We start from the raw sequence: 18880 nt of genomic DNA, 5'->3' as shown, positions 1-18880 counted from the left end.
GTATGGGGAGTGCAGCCCTGTCCTGCGCTGGTATGGAGAGTGCAGCCCTGTCCTGTGCTGGTATAGGGAGTCCAGCCCAGGCCTGTGCTGGTATAAAGAGTCCAGCCCAGGCCTGTGCTGGTATAAAGAGTCCAGCCCAGGCCTGTGCTGGTATAAAGAGTCCAGCCCAGACCTGTGCTGGTATAAAGAGTCCAGCCCAGTCCTGTGCTGGTATAAAGAGTCCAGCCCAGTCCTGTGCTGGTATAGGGAATCCAGCCCAGTCCTGTGCTGGTATAGGGAGTCCAGCCCAGTCCTGTGCTGGTATAGGGAGTCCAGCCCAGTCCTGTGCTGCTATAGGGAGTCCAGCCCAGTCCTGCACTGGTATAAATAGTCCAGTCCAGTCATGCACTGGTATGGAGAGTCCAGCCCAGTCCTGCACTGGTATGGAGTGAGCAGCCCAGTCCTGCACTGGTATGGAGTGAGCAGCCCAGTCCTGCACTGGTATGGAGAGTGCAGCCCTGTCCTGCGCTGGTATAGAGAGTCCAGCCCAGTCCTGCGCTGGTATAGGGAGTCCAGCCCAGGCCTGTGCTGGTATAAAGAGTCCAGCCCAGACCTGTGCTGGTATAAAGAGTCCAGCCCAGTCTAGTGCTGGTATAGGGAGTCCAGCCCAGTCCTGTGCTGGTATAGGGAGTCCAGCCCAGTCCTGTGCTGGTATAGGGAGTCCAGCCCAGTCCTGTGCTGGTATAGGGAGTCCAGCCCAGTCCTGATGGACCTCAAAGTCCTTGATGAACTGAAGCTCGCCAGGTGCACGCTATTTATATACAGTCAGGAAACAGAATGTTCTAAATTCTTGCTGGTGGGTCACTTAATTTGGAGAGGGAAGATAATTCTGGCACATTAGCCTTTTAATGAGCATTCATGGGATGCAAATGAATGAAAATGTGGTTCCTGAAACAGATCGACGGGAAGCGCGACCCAACTTTAACCCATCATCAAAATCAGGAGAACAAAGTTCCAAACTAATTTCCTACCGGGGAGAAACAGACTTTTTCATTCACGCCAAATTTTGTTCTCCCACCTGCCACTGGTGGGAGCAGAAAATTCCACCCAATATCTAGGGAAAAAATTGAAGAGGGCCAGTATGGATTTGTAAAAGGAAAAGCTAATTGATATTTTGATGAAGAAACAGGGAAAGTTGATGAAGGGAATGCAATAGTTATTGTCTATATGGATTTTAAGAAAATATTGGACAAAGTAGCACATAAAAAGTTCGTTAAAAAAAGTCGCATGGAATGGAGGGTCAAAGTCAGCTTGGATAAAACAATGGCTTAAGGTCAGATGGCAATGAGGAAATGGTTGTTCTTAGACTGGTGGACGGTAAGCAGAGTGTTCCCCAGTGTTCAGTGCTAGAACCACTGCTTTTTTGATATACATAAATGACTTGGCACGTCATAACAGTCATGGCTATGGGCCAAGTGCTGGTAAATGGGATTAGGTAGGTAGGTCAGGTGTTTCTCACGTGTCGGTGCAGACTCGATGGACCGAAGGGCCTCTTCTGCACTGTGTGATTCTGTGACTTAGATATTATCGAGGATATCAAACTTGGAGGTGTGGTCAACAGTGAAGGCAATATCAATCAACTGGAACAGGACATAATTTAGGCTAGCAAAATGGGCAGACAAGTGTCAGGCGGAACTTAATGTGGAGAAGTGGCATGTGAAGGGATTAGGAGAGGTAATACAGACTTAATGCCACAGTTCTGAAGAATGTGCAGGAACAGAAGAGGATTCAAGTGCTTAGATCTTTGGAGGTGGCAGGTCATATTGAGACTGTAATTAGTGAAGCATATGTGATCTTGGGTTTCAAATAGAGTTAATGAGTACAAAAGTAGGGAGATTATGGAAGTATACTTTTAAAAACCTCTGATTAGTTCACAGCCAGAGTACTGCATCCAGTTCTGGTCACCACAGTTTAGGGAAGAATGTGAGGATTCTCAGGTTCAGGAAAGTTGAAAAGTAGAGAATGGAGGCTTCAAAGGGGGTTGAAACTGGAAGATGGGGTCTTGGGGTGGGGGGTGGTTAGTGACCAGAGAATGGGGACTTCCAGGGGTTGAAGACTGGAGAATAGGAGCTTTGGGGGGGGGGGGGGGGGTGTTAGAAACTGGAGAACGGATTCTTCCGGTGGGGGGGGGGGGGGGGGGGTGGTTAATGACTGCAGAATGCAGGCTTGCAGGGTTGAAAACTAGAGAATGGGGGCTTCCAGGGGTTCGGGACTGGAGAATGGGGGCTTCGGGGTAAGTTGGAGACTGGACAATGGGGGCTTGAGAGTGAGTTGGAGAATGGGGGCTTCAGGGTGAGCTGGAGACTGGAGGATGGGGGCTCAGGGAGAATTGGAGACTGGAGAATGGGGGCTTCAGGGAGAGTTGGAGACTGGAGGATGGGGGCTTTAGGGAGAGCTGGAGACTGGAGGATGGGGGCTTTAGGGAGAGCTGGAGACTGGAAGATGGGCACTTCAGGGTGAGCTGGAGACCGGAGGATGGGGGCTCAGAGGGAGTTGGAGACTGGAGGATGGGGGCTCAGAGGGAGTTGGAGACTGGAAGATGGGGGCTCAGAGGGAGTTGGAGACTGGAGGATGGGGGCTTCAGGGAGAGTTGGAGACTGGAGAACTGGGGCTTTGGGGGAAAGTTGAAGATTAGAGATTGGGGATTTGGGAAGAGTTGTAAACAGCAGCTTGGGGCTTGGGAAGAGTTGAAAATTGAAGAATGTGGGCTTAGGAGAATTTTAGACTGAAGAATGGCAGCTCTGGGTGAGTTGGAAATTGAAGAATGGGGGCAGAAGGAAAGATGCGGATGAGGAAATCAGGGCTTAGAGGGTGACCTGTAGATTAGGAAATGGGCATGGCGGGGGTTGGTGCTTGAAAGAGAAGTGAAGATTGGGGAATAGAGGCTGAAAAAAGAATAGGCACTTCCTGGATAGAAAGGCGCCACAGCAGCAATGTGAAGAATGGGACCAGAATTAAGGCTGGAGCAGAGAGTAAAGGTATAAGGGAAACCCGGAGACCTTAATTTAGGTAATTTATGAAAGATTGTTCTCACTGGCAGTGAATGGAAACCATGGCAAGAATTTTACACACCTTCCTGGGGGCAGGATGCCAAGTGGGCATGCAGGGGCTGTAAAAATGGGTACCATGTCAGCAGTGCCTATCTACCCACACCTACCCTGCTGCTATTTTGTCAGTGGTGTGGGAGGTCCGGTAGTCTGTTCATCCATGGACCAATTGGGTCCCTTAAGTGGCCAATTAATGGCCAGTTAAGGGCCTCCTCCTGCCGTCACTGGGGGTTTGCGCCTGAAACCAAGTGGACTAGTGGCCAGGAAAGGGTGGGGGTGGTTGACTCATTTTTGGGTCGCTTGTGTTCAGCAAAGTTATTCCTCCATCCTCTGTGTTTCCCCTCCCCCAGCCCTGTCCTGTCTATCCCAGCACGCCCCTCTCCTCGTCAGGGCCTGCCAGCCTGGTCCAAGCAGGAACCCAGATTTACCTTCAAGTCAGGCTCATCGCAGCATGCTTCACGTTGGGACTCATAGAAACTAGGAGCAGGAGTAGGCTATTCGGCCCTTTGAACCTGCTCCACCATTCAATATGATAATGGCTGATCCTCTGTCTCAATGCCATATTCCTGCTGTCTCTCATAATATCCAAAAAATTATCAATTTCTTGCTTGAATATACTCAGTAACCCAGCCTCCACAGTCTTCTGTGGTAGAGAAGACCACAGGCTGACCACCCTCTGAGTGAAGAAATTTTTCCTCATCTCAATCCTAAATGGCATGCACCATACCCTGAGACTGTGGCCCCTGGTTCTAGACTCCCCAGCCAGGGGAAACATCCTCGCTACACTTAGTCTGTCTATCCCTGTTAGAATTTTATACATTTCAATTAAATCCCCTTTCATTGTTCTAAACTCTGGAGAATACAGGTCCAGTTGAACCAATCTCTCCTCATACGACAGTCCTGCTATCACTGGTATCAGCCAAGTGAACCTTCGCTGCACTCCCTCTATGGCAAGTATGTCCTTTCTTAGGCAGGGAGACCAAAACTGCACGCAATACTCCAGGCGTGGATTACCAAGGCCTTGTATAACTGCAGAAAGACATCCTTACTTCTGATAAAAGCAAAAAACTGCAGATGCTGGAAATCCAAAACAAAAATAAAAACAAGAATACCTGGAAAAACTCAGCAGGTCTGGCAGAATCTGCGGAGAGGAACACAGTTGACTTTTCGAGTCTGTATGACTCTTCAACAGAACTAAGTAAAAATAGAAGAGAGGTGAAATATAAGCTGGTTTAAGAGGGGTGGGACAAGTAGAGCTGGTTAGGGGGCCAGTTAGAGGTGGAGATAGCCAAAAGATGTCATAGCAAAAGGACAAAGAGGTGTTGAAGGTGGTATTATCTAAGGAATGTGCTAATTAAGGGTAGAAAACAGGACAAGCAAGGTACAGATAGCCCTAGTGGGGGTGGAGTGAAAGAATCGAAATAGGCTAAAAGGTAGAGATAAAACAAAGGATGGAAATACATTTAAAAATAACGGAAATAGGTGGGAAAAGAAAAATCTATATAAATTATTGGAGAAAAGGGGGGATCGGAAAGGGGGTGGGGATGGAGTAGAGAGTTCATGATCTAAAATTGTTGAACTCAATATTCAATCCGAAAGGCTGTAAAGTGCCTGGTCGGAAGATGAGGTGCTGTTCCTCCAGCTTGCGTTGAGCTTCACTGGAGCAATGCAGCAGGCCAAGGACAGACATGTGGAGTGTTGAAATGGCAAGCGACAGGGAAGTCTGGGTCATGCTTGCGGACAGACTGAAGGTGTTCCTTCTGGGTGCAGATCTTCTGCCATTTCTTTGTTCCCCATTATGATTTCCACTGTTTCTGACTGTAAGGGACCTACATTTGTCTTTGCTAATATTTTTCTTATCCCATATTTATAGTAACCTTTACTGTCAGTTTTTATGTTCCCTGCAAGTTTAGTCTCGTACTCCATTTCCCCCTTCTTGATCAATCTTTTTGTTCACTTTTGCTGAATTCTAAACTGCTCCCAATCCTCAGGTTTGCTGCTTTTTCTGGCAATTTTATATTTCTCCTTTTTAGATCTAATATTATCCCTAATTTCGTTTGTAATCCATGGTTGAGCCACCATTCCTGTTTTATTTTTGCACCAGACAGGAATGAATAATTATTGTAATTCATGCACATGTTCCTTAAATATTAGCCATTGCCTATCCACCATCAACCCTTTCAGTAAGGTTCCCCAATCCATCATTGCCAACTCGCACCTCATACCCTCATAGTTCCCTTTATTTAGATTTAAGGCCCTAGTTTCAGATTCAACTTCTTCACTGTCCATCTTAATGAACAATACTATCATTTTATGGTCGCTCTTCCCCAAGTGACCCCACACAACCAGGTTGATAATTAATCCTCTCTCATTGCACAATACCCAGTCTAGGATAGCCTGCTCTCCAGTTGGTTCCTCAACATATTGGTCGAAAAAAACCATCACGTACACATTCCAGGAAATCCTCCTCCACAGTATTACTGCTAGTTTGCTTTGTCCAATCTATATGTAAGTTGAAGTCACTCATGATTACAGTTGTACCCTTATTGCATGTGTCTCAAATTTCCTGCCTTCCCTTACATCTCCATTACTGTTTGGGGGCACTTAGACAACCCTCACCAATGTTTTCTGCCCCTTGGTGTTTCTTATCTCTACCCAAACAGATTCCACATCATGGTTTTCTGAGCCAATATCCTTCCTCACTATTGCATTGATTTCTTCCTTCACTAACAGTGCTACCCCAACTCCTACTTGTCTGTCCTTCCTAAATATTGAATACCCCTGGACATTCAGTTCCCATCCTTGATCACCTTGCAGCCATGTCTCTGTTTTTGCAACTATATCATAATCTTTTATATCTATTTGCATTGTTAATTCATCTACCTTATTGCGAATGTTCCACGCATTAAGTTGCAATGCCTTTAAACTTGTCTTTTTAACCTTGTTAGTCATCTTAGCTTTATTTTGCACTATGACCCCATTTGTTTTATGCCCTTGTTTTTTCTGCCTTCCACTTTTGCATCATACACTCCGTCTTTTGTTCTATCCTTGTTTCCCCCTTCTCTGTCTCCCTGCTCAGGTTCCCATCCCCCTGCAATTCTGCCTCCCCGACAGCATTAGCAAACACCTCCCCCGCCACCCCCGAGGACGCTGGTCTCAGTCCTGCACAGGTGCAACCTGTCCTGTGTGTCCCACCTTCCCCAGAACTGGTCCCAATGTCCCTGGAATCTGAATAACTCCCCTCTATACCATTTCTTCAGCCATGCATTTGTACATTTCTACTCTCATTAGCATGTGGCACTGGTAGTAATCCTGAGATTGTTACCTTTGAGGTCCTACTTTTTAATTGCTGTCCTAAATCCCTATATTTAGTTTGTAGGGCCTCATCCCTCTTTTTTACTTCTGCCATTGGTACCAATATACCACAACCACTGGCTGTTTGCCCTCCCCCTTCAGAATGCCCTGCAGCCTCTCCAAGACATCCTTGACCCTGGCACCAGGGAGACAACATAACATCCTGGAGTCTCTTTTAAGGCCACAGAAATGCCTATCTGTTCCCCTTACTATTGAATCCCCTATCACTATAGCCCTGCCACTCTTCTTCCTCTCCTCTTGTGCAGCAGAGTCGCATATGGTGCCTTGGACTTGGGTCCTGCTGCTTTCCCCTGAGAAAGTGTCTCCCCCAACAGTATCCAAAGCAGTAAATCTGTTAAAGAGGGGGACGGCCACAAGGGACACCTGCACTACCTGCCTTCTTCTACTCTGCCCGGTGGTCACCCACCCCCCTTCTGCCTGTTCAGTCTTTACCTGCAGTGCGACCACCCCACTGAACATGCTGTCCATGACAATCTCAGCATCGCGGATGCTCAAAACTGAATCCACCCGCAGCTCCAGCTCCAAAATGTGGTTAGCCAGTAGCTGCAGCTGGACACACTTCCTGCATACATGGGGGCCGGAGACACAGGAAGTGTCCATGACTTCCCACATAGCACAGGAGGAGCATATCACTGGTGACTTCCCTGTTGCCATGATTTCCCTTTAGATTAAGCTTGTTAGTTATTCCCTTTGAAGAATACTAAATATGCCTCAAGGTGACAGTTATGCTAGTGACTTATGACCTCTGAATCCATTGACGAGGGTAGGGCCTTGTAATTCTTTTAAATATGCTTGTATTTTTTCTTAATTATGTTCTTCTATGAGTTCTTCTATGAATAAGGGGCCTTATTCTGGTCCAAACACTCCCACTACAGTCCAAAGTCCTCACCTTATTTTGTTTAAGCTAATGGACAACAGCAGTTTAATTAGTAGAAAAAGTAGAAGTAGATGTACTCACCTGACCCTATTTACCAATCAGCTGCCTCCCTTACACTGCGTCACTTTTTGAATCGTGACGTCACTTCGAACTCCACCACCGGAGGTCCTGAGGGTACGCTTCTTCTCTTTGGTCTCAGCCTCTGCTTTTTACGCCCTTTTATACCACTCTCGCTTGTCTCTCCTCTCCAGTCTAAAACTCACCTTCTTCCAACCCTAACAGCAATTTTTAGTTGATTGTTAAATTAAAAACTAGACTTTAAATAGAATTTAACTCTTAATTTAACCCTTAAACTCCCTCAGTCACCAAACTCCAATTGAAGCTCTCGACTGCAGCCAAGCACAGCACTCCAGTCCAGACTTACTGGCCTGATGGCACTGCTGGGACTAGAGTGTTGCCGGTCATTTGATTAGCCAGCAGCTCTCAAAGGCAGGATTGCCTCCCCGATGGGGCCGCAAGGCCTGCCTCAATCCAATTAGCAGCCCAATGGCCCTGAACCTCACCCCCACCATAAAATTCAGCCTGAAGATTCTCACTGGAGGAACCATGGGGGAAATTTCTTGAAATGAGGGCTGTGGGATCCTTTCCACATGTGATTATTAATGAAGAGGCTAAACCTTTATTGAAAAGGTATGGAATAGTTATTTGAAAAGGAGCAATATAAAAGGATCTGGTAGAATTGGGTTGCAGGAGAATGTCAGTAGCTGGAGGAGGGGACAAATGGCTTTCTTAGACATGTAATTTCTATAATTCTATGAAAACTGTCCTTTATTGGATTCAACCTCAACGAATGCTTTAGAAATGTTTGAGCTGAGCTGATTTTAGCATAATGTGCCTGTCAAAAGCTACCCAGACACTGAGTCCATTGACCTATCTGTGAATATTGGTTTGACTCATGTGGGTTTGTACTGCCAATTTTGAGTTCTCAAATCCAAGTACAGATCAGCTCTGCCTAAGGCTCAAAGTTCACATGGAATAAAAATGCAAATGCAAAAGAGATCGAAGAGATGGATGGAATTGGAGAGAGAGAGAGAGATGAGTCGGTTAAAAGTGACAGAATGGAAAGCCAATCTCACAGTACACTGGGTTTCAGGGTTAAAATCCAGCAAGTTGCAGTTAGGACATCGGAATATTACATGTCATGATACATATCGACTATCAGTGAGTTATTGTATTACTGTTGGATACCAGGAAAGTCCACGTGTTACCAGTGTTACTATTAGTTATCAGTGCAATTTTAGTTAGTTACCATTAATTCCTGGAGGAATCAAAGATTCTCCCAATTCTTATGCCCCCATTTCCCACCTTCGGTGTTGATGTGCTCATGATTGGTTCCTGGTTTGTGGAACTTTTCACAAAATAACTGTGGTGCAAAAATCACAAGCAAAGATATATTAACTACAGGGTCTCCATAACAATCACAAAAATCATGTGACAGATGTCATATGATCTGGTGTCATGTAATTGGATATCACATGATCAGTCAGCATGTGTTCAGAATATCACATGATCAAAACTCAAGGAATGCCTGCAACTAGAGTTTGCTAGCCTAAGTCAAAACAACCCCCCCATTAGGAGCACATGGAGGGCTGCGAAGTCAATGGAATCTCCAATTTGCTGACTCACTGAGCAGTAGCGTGTTTAAAAGAGAATATTGAACATGTCTTCGAGTAGCACTTTATTTTTACCTGAACACTTTCTCCTTGGTGCTGCTGCAAAGATCTTGGAAGCACCCTATTGGGGAGATAAAAAGCAGGTACGATAACTAAATTATGTAATAATAATCATGTATTTTGCTCCTATTTGAAATGTTGGTTGCTCACCAAGGAATAGCAGTCCCCCAATATTGCGCTGTCTTGTGGTGCGAAAGAGCAGAGATTTCACACAAAAGGTGAAATTAGAAAGCAAATATTTTGCAGATCACAAAAATTCTTGTTTCTATGGATACAGTCAACAGAATTACATGTTAGTAACTAAGGAAGTGATTTGGGATTGTGAGAAGCCAGCTGAGAAATAAGGGGAAAATTAGACCGTAAAAGATGGGAACATTAACCCCACACCCGGTGAAAAACAGAAAAGTGGGTAGTTAAACCTGCTGTCTTCCCAAAGCTTCTGATATGAGACCCGATCTACTGAACAAGCAGATAAAAGGGTCCAGTGAAAAAAAAGCATTCTCAAAAATATCTGGATAAGTTTTCCAAATGCAATGGCGTGTCAACTGCAGGACCCTACATCATTAACATCCTGGGGTCACCACTCAACAGAAACATAACTGGACTCACCATATAAATACTGCGGGTACAAGGGCAAGTCTGAGGCTGGGAATTTTGCGGCAAGTAACTCACCGCCTGACTCTCCAAAACCTGTCCACCATCTACAGGCAGAGGTCAGGAGTGTGATGGAATACTCTTCACTTGCCTAGATGAGTGCAGTTCCAACAACACTCATGAAGCTCATCATAATTCTGGACAAAACAACTCATATGATTAACACCCCATCCACCATATTAAACGTTCACTCTCAGCACCACCAGTGCACAGTGGCTGCAGTGTACACCATCTATAAGCTGCACAGGAGGAACTCACCAAGGCTCCTTCGGCAACATCTTCGAAACCTGTAACCTTTACCATCTAGAAAGACAAAGGCAGCGGATGCATGAAAACACCACCACCTGCAAGTTCCCCTCCAAGCCACACACCATCCTGACTTGAAACTATATTGCCATTCCATTATCATCCATGGGTCAAAAACATAGGCTTCCCCCAAAACATCACTGTGGGTGTACCTTCTTAAACACAATTATGGCAATAAGCGATGGCCTTATCAGAGAAACTCAAATCCCATGACTGACAAATAATAAGTTAAACTGTACAAAGTTAATGCCTGTATAATTTTGCTAGCTGCAGTGTTCTGGAGATTATGGGCTAGATTTTATGGCGTACCGTGTTCCCCAACTACTAGCTAAAAAGTTGGTGGCAAGCCTGTCCACCATTGTGACTGCTTCCCCTCAGAAATTTAGCACGGGGAGCAGCGTTAATTGCTTTAAGGTGAGACTTCTGTCCTTCTTTGAGAGGAAGTGCCACCTTAGAGGGCTGCTGGTCAATCAGATGGCTAGCAACTCTATAGTCCCAGCAGCACCAGGTGGGAGCGATGGCCACTGATGGGTCTACAGGCAGTCTTGATCAAATGGAACGGGACTTACGGTGAGTCTGGGCTCTTGACAGGGGGGTGGATTGAGGCCTTTAAGTGGCCATTAATTAGGCACTTAATGGCCTCCATGGGCCTGATGACTTCTTTGCTCTCATAAAATTTGAGACAGGGTGAGGGCAGGTGATTTGGTGGCGGGCAGGCCACACGTTGAATTTTACAAGCTCTGCCAACTTCAAACCCGCTGGTGGAGCGTGTAAAATCCAGCCCTATTCTTCAATTTGTACAGAACGCTCCCTGAGCAGAGCCGTACTGGTGTAGAGGGTCCAGCAAAATCCTGGCACTCCCTTTCTAACAACATTGTTGGTGTGTTTGCATCGCACGGACTACAGTGGCTCAGCAAGGTGGCTCGCTACCAACTTCTGAAAGGGCAATTAAGTATGGGCAAGAAACACTGACCTTGCCAGCAACTCTCACATCCCATGAAAGAACAAAAAACAATAATGCTGGGGCATGAGGTCATAGACTGTGGTTGAATACAATTCTGTTTCCACAGATGAATCATAGTACCTCATGGTTTTCAGTTTTGAGCTGCTAGACCTCTGCTGAATCAAGCCCATTTAGCACAGTGGTAGGGTAGTACAACTTGATGGAGCACATCCTCAGTGTGAAGATGGGATTTTGTCTCTACAAGGATTACCTATGTGGTAATTACTTCTACCAATTTTATTATGGACAGATACATCTGTGATAGGTAGACCGGTGAGGGCAAGTTCAGTTTGGCTTTCCTTTCTGGTTGGCTTTAGGGAAGAAAATCTGCCCTTCTTACCCGGTTTGTGATTCCAGAAAAACAGCAATGTGGTTGACACTTATTCTCTCCAATGGCTTTTCTGTTATATGTATCAAGCCACATCAGAAAACTAATAAGAATAAAACAGGTGAACTACCTGGCATCCATCTAGGCCCTGGAAACAGCAAAGGCACACTATGTTCTGTCAACCCTGCAAAGTCCTCCCTGCTAACAGCTGTAGACTTGAGCCAAAATTGAGAATGCCCACAGACTTGTCAGGCAACAACTGACATAGTCATACTCAATGAATTATACCTTATGGACAATGTCCTCCATCACTTGCCCTGCCCCAACAGTAGATCAGACCCACCACTGGTGGTATACATTTGGGAGGGGTGATTCCGGGAGTCCTCAAATTTGGCTCTGGACCCCATGAACACTCATAGCATCAGGTCAAATATCATCCAGGGAACCTCCTGATGATTACTTCCTAACCCTTCCCTCAGCTGATAAATCAGTACTCTTCCATGTTGAACATCACTTGGAAAAGGACTGAGGATAGCAAGGGCTTAGATTACATTCTGGAGGCTTCAATGTCTGTCACCAAGCATGACTTAGAAGCACCATGACTGACTAAACTGGCCAAATCCTGAAGGATGTATATGTCAGACTGTGAATGAGGCAAGTGGTGAGTGATTCAGTTGGTTCAGGAAGAAGTGGGATCAGGATGGAGTGATACCATGGAGGTGAAACACAGAACAGGTGCAGAAGGGAAAGGTATTGAAAGCCAGGCATAGATTGTGGAGGATAAACAAGAATTATTTGCTGCAGTCTCTTTCAGAAGATGGAATCTTGGTTGTGAGGATAGGATAGTGTTAGGAAATAGAAACAGTTTAAGTAAGTTTTAGCTTTACAATTTAAGTTTGATCTGTATTTCTGTATCTGTCTGTTAAGAGAGATCAAATTGAGTTTTGGTTTCACTTTAAAAGGGCGCTTGCATTTCTAATAAGGAGTTTTATGACTTAAGCTAAAGTAAACAAACAAGGGTAGAAGAATTGGGCTGGTGCCTAACAACAGGGGTCCAGAGAGGCAGGTTCCTCCCACAGACACACACATAAGAAGAGAAACAGCAATTTTGTTTAGAAGCTGTTGGAGTTCAGTTGGTTTGAAGATTGCTGTGTAGCAGGATCAACCAAGAAGGGGAGGATTGCCAGCTCCAAGCTAAAATTGGTTGAAAGTAGCTTCCAGAGAGAGTGGAGCCTAAAACGGGAAAGATAGTCAGTCTCAAGCTAAGGAAAACCCCAAAATCCGGTGGAGTGGAAGAAGGGAAAGTCCAAAGAAAACTTTCTAGTCAAAGGAAGGACAGGAACCTAGAAAAGGTCCTTTTAAGGGAAGTTAAGAGTGAGGGGCAGAGAGGAAGGCTTCAAGCTTCAGATTTAAAGAGACAAAAGCGACAGAAAGCAGATTTAAAGCAAGAACAGCTTGCAAGAGGCAAGAAGGTCCATAGAGACAGCTGAAGATCTGTAACACTTTTCCATGTGCATGTGAAGCATTGGTACTGTTGTTAGCTGAGTCAGTGAGAAAGAGTATGTGGAAGACAGTTTGAATGCATGTGGTGACCCAGGGGAGAGAAACATTGGAACCCTGGAGGTCAACCCTTGTGGAAGGTGTATGAGAGAAAACATTGGTTTGGGAGAAGATTCCAAGGTAAGCTCTTGGGAAGTGGAGACTGGAAATCCTCATGTGAAAGACGGAGTACAGTGAAACCAGCTGGCTCATGGCGTGACAAGCATCTGGGGTCAGTTGAGGAGAGATCCATAACATCTGGCTGAGGTGGCATCTGTCACTTGAGGTCAGAGTGTTATGTGTCTGACCATAAATTTACATGGTCTGCGTATTTATTTTGTCCATTAGGGCATAAGATAGTTTTTGTAACTTGTGTTATCCTTACAAATCTGTATATATCTGTAAAGGATAGTTGTGGGTGAAGGGGTATTGTAATATAGCTCATCTTTTCTCGTTTAATAAATGTCTTCTTTTGCTAAAGGTTAATCAGCTGACTCCTGTGATTCTGTTCAGTTGCTACTCTCCACATATCTAAACAAACAAAAGTTGGGATCTATCAAGCTGGGTTCCACCCTCGCAGCAGGCTTGTCCACGGCTAATCTTAGCTGGGGATCATAACAACAGAAACAAGACTAAAGCATTTCAAACATTGGTATTAAAATAATGTCATTTTGTTGAACCTTAGGGTATGAATTCAATGTACAAATACTTACATTTCTGGGGAGCTTTCTTTGTCGAACTGTGTTTTCCTATAATAGAGATAGCTGAGAATGCTGAGCACAATTATGAGTGCCAGGATCATGATGATAAGAGGCACTATATATTGACGTGTCTGGTGATCATCTGCAACCAAATAAGATATAAGGTTCTCTCATACAATAACAACAATGACATAACACCATTAATACAGAAAAATGTCCTAAGTTACTTCAGAGGTGCAATTAGACAAATATGGATGTTGAACCAAAGGATAGGGGCATGTCATAATACAGTAAAACAATCAAGACAGAGGGAGTACAGCTGTATTAAGTTTCAAAGGAGTAAGGAAAGGCTGGATGGCCTCTACTTTAATGCCAGGAGTATTACAGGTAAAACGGATGAGTTAAGGGTGAGGATTGACATGTGGGATTGTGATATTGTAGCCATCACATAGACGTTGAGGGATGGGCAGTATTGGCAGCTCAACATTCCGGGATATAGAATCTTCAGGCGAGACAGGGGAGGGAGTAAAAGAGGAGGAGGTATTGCATGATTAGTTAAGGAGTCAGTTACTGCAGTAAGGAGAGATGATATCTTGGAGGGGGCATTGAATGAAGCTTTGTGGATAGAGCTTAGGGATCAAAAAGGGGCAGCCACATTGTTAGGTGTTTATTATAGACCCCCAGATAGTCAGTGGGAAATTGAGCTGCAAATATGTGCACAATTTGTGGAGGTGTGTAAAAACAATACTAGGGTAATTATATGTGGTGATTTCAACTTTCCCAACACTAATTGGGATAGACATACTATTAAGGGCTTGGATGGAGTGGATTTCTTGAAATGTGTACAGGAGAACTTTTTAGGTCAATATGTAGAGGGTCCAAAAAGGGACGGGGAAATAAGCCAGACAAGTGGCTGAGGTGGTGGTGGGGGAGCATTTTAGTGATAGCACCCACATGGTACAATTTAAGTTTGTTATGAACAAAGGAATAGACAAGTTGCAAAAAAATGTTTTGGATTAGGGGGGATTGGATTTTCGTAAAATAAGGCAGGATCTGGCCAAGGCAGACTGGGAACAGCTACTTGTGGGGGAATCTGCAGAAGAGCAGTGAGAGGCATTCAAAAAGGAAATAGGGAGGGTACAGGCTCAACATGTTCACTCTAGGGTGATAGGAAGGAGTAACAAGCCCCAAGAACCATGGGTGACGAGAGATATTCAGGGTACGATGAGAAGGAAAAGAGAGGCTTTTAGCAGACACAAGGGGAGCAAATCAGCAGAGGCATTAGTGGAGTACAGACAGTGCAGGGTGGAGCTTGAGAAAGCAATTAGGAGAACAAAGAGCGGATATGAGAAAGCTCTGGCTGGTAAAAGTAATGAAAATCCCAAGATATTCTATAAGTATATCAATGGGAAGAGGATAACCAGGGAAAGAGTAGGGCCCATTAGGGACCAAGGGGGCAATCTATGGGTGGAGCCAGAGGACATCGGCAGAGTTTTGAATGAAGACTTCACATCCGTATTCACCCAAGAGAATGGGGATGAAGGTATGGAACTCGGGGAAAGAGACTACAAGGTTCTTGAGCTAATTGATATAGGGAGTGACAAGGTATTGGAGGTATTGACAGGCTTAAAAGTGGTCAAACCTCCAGGTCCGGATGATTTGTGTCCCCGACTGCTGAGGGAGGAAAGGAAGGAGATCGCAGGGGCTCTGACCCAAATTTTTAATTCCTCTCTGGCCATGGGGGAGGTGCCAGAGGACTGGAGAACAGCTAATGTGGTTCCGTTATTTAAGAAGTGTTGTAGAGAAAAGCCAGGGAACTACAAACCAGTGAGTGTCATGTCAGTGGTAGGGAAACTATTGGAGAAAATTCTGAAGGAGAGAATCAATCTCCACTTGGAGAGGCAAGGTTTGATCAGGAATAGTCAGCATGGCTTTGTCAGAGGGAGGTCATGCCTAACAAATTTGATTAATTTTTTTGAGGAGGTGACCAGATGTGTAGATGAGGGTGGTGCAGTTGATGTAGCTGATATAGATTTCAGCAAAGCCTTTGACAAGGTCCCACATGGGAGACTTATAAAGAAGGCAAATGCACATGGGATACAGGGTAATTTGATAAGGTGGATTCAAAATTAGCTTAGTTGTAGGAGACAAGAGTGTGATGACAGAAGGCTGCTTTAGTGACTGAAAGCCAGTGCCCAGTGGCGCACCACAGGGATCTGTGCTGGGTCCCCTATTATTTGACATTTACACAAACGACATAGATGACAATGTGGGGGGGTAGGATTAGTCAGTTTGCGAATGACACAAAGATTGGACGGGTGGTTAACAGAGAGGTTGGGTGTCTTGGACTACAGGAAGATATAGACAGGATGGTCAACTGGGCAGATAAGTGGCAAATGGAATTTAACCCTGAAAACTGTGAGATGATACACTTTGGAAGAAGTAATTTGACAAGGAAGTATTCAATGAAAGGCATGACACTAGGAAGTTCTGAGGAACAAAGGGACCTTGGCATGTGTGTCCATAAATCTCGGAAGGTGATGGGGCATGTTAGTGGGGTGGTGAAAAAGGCATATGGGACACTTGCCCTTTATCACTCGAGGCACAGATTACAAAAGTAGGGAGGTCATGTTGGAGTTGTATAGAACCTTGGTGAGGCCACAGCTAGAGTACTTTATGCAGTTCTGGTTGCCACATTATAGGAAGGATGTGATTGCACTGGAGAGGGTGCAAAGGAGATTCATCAGGATGTTGCCTGGCTGTAACATTTAAGTTATGAAGAGAGGTTGGATAGACTTGGGTTGTTTTCGTTGGAGCAGAGAAAACTGAAAGGCGACCTGATCGAGGTGATGAGGGGCATGGACATGGTGGATAGGGAACAGCTGTTCCCCTTAGTTGAGGAGTCAGTCATGAGGGGACACAAGTTCAAGGTGAGGGCTAGGAGGTTGGGAGGGGATGTGAGGAAAAACATTTTTACCCAGAGGGTGGTGACGGTCTGGAATGCACTGCCTGGGAGGGTGGTGGAGGCGGGTTGCCTCACAACCTTTAAAAAATATCTGGATGAGCACTTGGCACGTCATAACATTCAAGGCTATGGGCCAAGTGCTGGTAAATGGGATTAGGTTGATAGGTCAGGTTTTTCTCACGTGTCCATGCAGACTTGATAGGCCAAATGGCATCTTCTGTGCTGTGTGAATCTGAGATATTAGGAAGAATAACCAAAAGCTGAATCAAGGAGATGATTTTAAAATAGATCTTTAAGGAGGAGAGAGAGCGGGAGAGAAAGAGAGAGACGGACAGTTGGAGAGGTTCCTTATTAACTTGCGTGGTGCATTTTATTTTGACACATCTGTGAAACACTAGGATAACTGGGCAGAAGTTCAAAAATAAGAAAAAATATGGACAATGCTTTAAAAAATGAAAAAGAGCAATGGGTCGGCACTATTACTTCTGTATTAGGACATATGTTTAATATAAGGGATAGTTTTAGCCTAACCGATCAATGGATGGTAAAATCAGGTGGGGTATAAAATGGGCAGCTGCCCTTCCTGCCATCCTCCTGATGAGTGAAATTAACATTACCCCCACAATGTATATTGACTTGCAGGTGAAGCTGAAAGAAACCCATTATACATTGCCTCAGGAAATACCCATAGGCAAGCAGAAATTATAAATATCTCCGTGGTCTGAACTCACTTTTATAATGACCTCCTACCTCAAATCCCTCCAGTCCTGGGACATCTACCTACTATGCAAAGCTGCCTTATTTCTGCTTTAATTAAAGATCTTTCAGTGGTCCCTTAACCACTCTGCGACAACTCTGTCCCTTAACCCCTGCCTCTTTGCTCCTACTGTTCCCCCATGAAAAAGCTCCTTAAAACCAACTTATGGTTTTTCCAAATCTTTCCTAATTTGGTGTCTGATCCTCCCATAAATAAAATGAACACACTACTTTTCAGCTTTGGCCTCAATAAACATTGCTAAAATTTGAAAGAAAAGCAGAAAATGCTGGAAAAACTCAGTCTGACAGCATCCGTGGAGAGAAAAACAAAGTTGACGTTTCAAGTCTGTATGGCCAATGGTCTTTTCTTTCAGATTTCCAGCATCTGCAGTATTTTGCTTCTATCTTATCACTAAAGTTAGAGTTGGAGTGAAGCTGATCCCTGTGCAGCTTTTTATTGTTTCACTGCTTACATAGGCTCATAGACTGATAGACATTTGCAGCACAGGAGGCCATTCAGCCCATTGTGTCCATGCTGGGCAATAAAGATCTGACTACACTAATCACATTTTCCAGCGCTTGGCCCATAGCCCTGGAGGCTATGGCAACACATGAGAATATCTAAATACTTCTTAAATGTTATGAGAGGTTCTGACTCAACCACCCTTTCAGGCAGTGAGTTCCAGACTCCCACCATTCTCTGGATGAAAAAGTTTCTCCTCAATTCCCCTCTTCGCCTTCTACCTCTTGCCTTAAATCTATGCCCCTCATAATCTTATATGCCTCTATCAGGTCCATGCTCAACCTTCGCTGCTCCAAGGAAAACAACACCAGCATATCCAATCTTTCCTCATAGCTCAGACCCTCCAGCCCAGGCAACATACTGGTAAATCTCCTCTGCACCCTCTCCAGTGCAATCACATCCTTCCTATAATGTGGTCACCAGAACTGCATGCAGTACTCCAGTTGTGGCCTAACCAGCATTTTATACAGTTCCAGCATAACCTCCCTGCTCCCCACTCTTGTATTCCAAGCGTCGGCTAATACAGGCAAGTATTTCATATGCCTTCTTAACCACCTCATCTGACTGTCCCGCTACCTTCAGTACTTTCCAGGGTCTTACCATTCATAGTGTAATCCCTTGTTAGCCCTCCCCAAGTGCATTGCCTGACACTTTTCGAGTTGAATTCCATTTGCCACTGCTCTTCACATCTGACCAGTCCACTGATATCCTCCTGCAGTTTATGGCTATTCTCCTCACTCCTGCCAATTTTTGTGTCATCCACGAACTTCTTGATCATACCCCCTACATTTAAGTCTAAATGTACACCACAAACAGCAGTAAGAGTAGTCTTTTCTCAGTTTAGAATTTTTATTCCTGGCCCTACATTATCCTTTTTCATAACTATCCTAAATCTCTCCCTGATTGTTTGGGGGCCTCAAGTACACACCTAACAGCGTGTTTGCCGCTTTTGTGTTTTTTACTTCTCCCCATATGGCCTCCTTTGATGATCCTTCCTAGATAATGCTCAAGCATCTAGGGAAAAAAAACACTTG

The 18880-nt window shown here is 44.8% G+C and overlaps 1 protein-coding gene across 1 annotated transcript in view; it reads right to left on the bottom strand.

The window, feature by feature from the left end:
• LOC121284012 (nectin-3-like) overlaps nt 1-18880 on the bottom strand; it is a 213541-nt gene that overhangs the window by 152413 nt on the left and 42248 nt on the right. The window contains exons 6-8 of the mRNA XM_041198925.1: nt 13615-13744; nt 9087-9132; nt 7420-7613 (exon numbers count right to left, since the gene is read on the bottom strand). Coding sequence (XP_041054859.1) covers nt 7548-7613; nt 9087-9132; nt 13615-13744 — 242 coding nt within the window. The 3' untranslated portion in view covers nt 7420-7547. The remainder of the gene's footprint in view (nt 1-7419; nt 7614-9086; nt 9133-13614; nt 13745-18880) is intronic.

Source organism: Carcharodon carcharias, chromosome 11 (genome assembly GCF_017639515.1).
Source record: "Carcharodon carcharias isolate sCarCar2 chromosome 11, sCarCar2.pri, whole genome shotgun sequence".
NCBI lineage: Eukaryota > Metazoa > Chordata > Chondrichthyes > Lamniformes > Lamnidae > Carcharodon > Carcharodon carcharias.
This window is presented reverse-complemented; position numbering and strand designations above follow the sequence as displayed.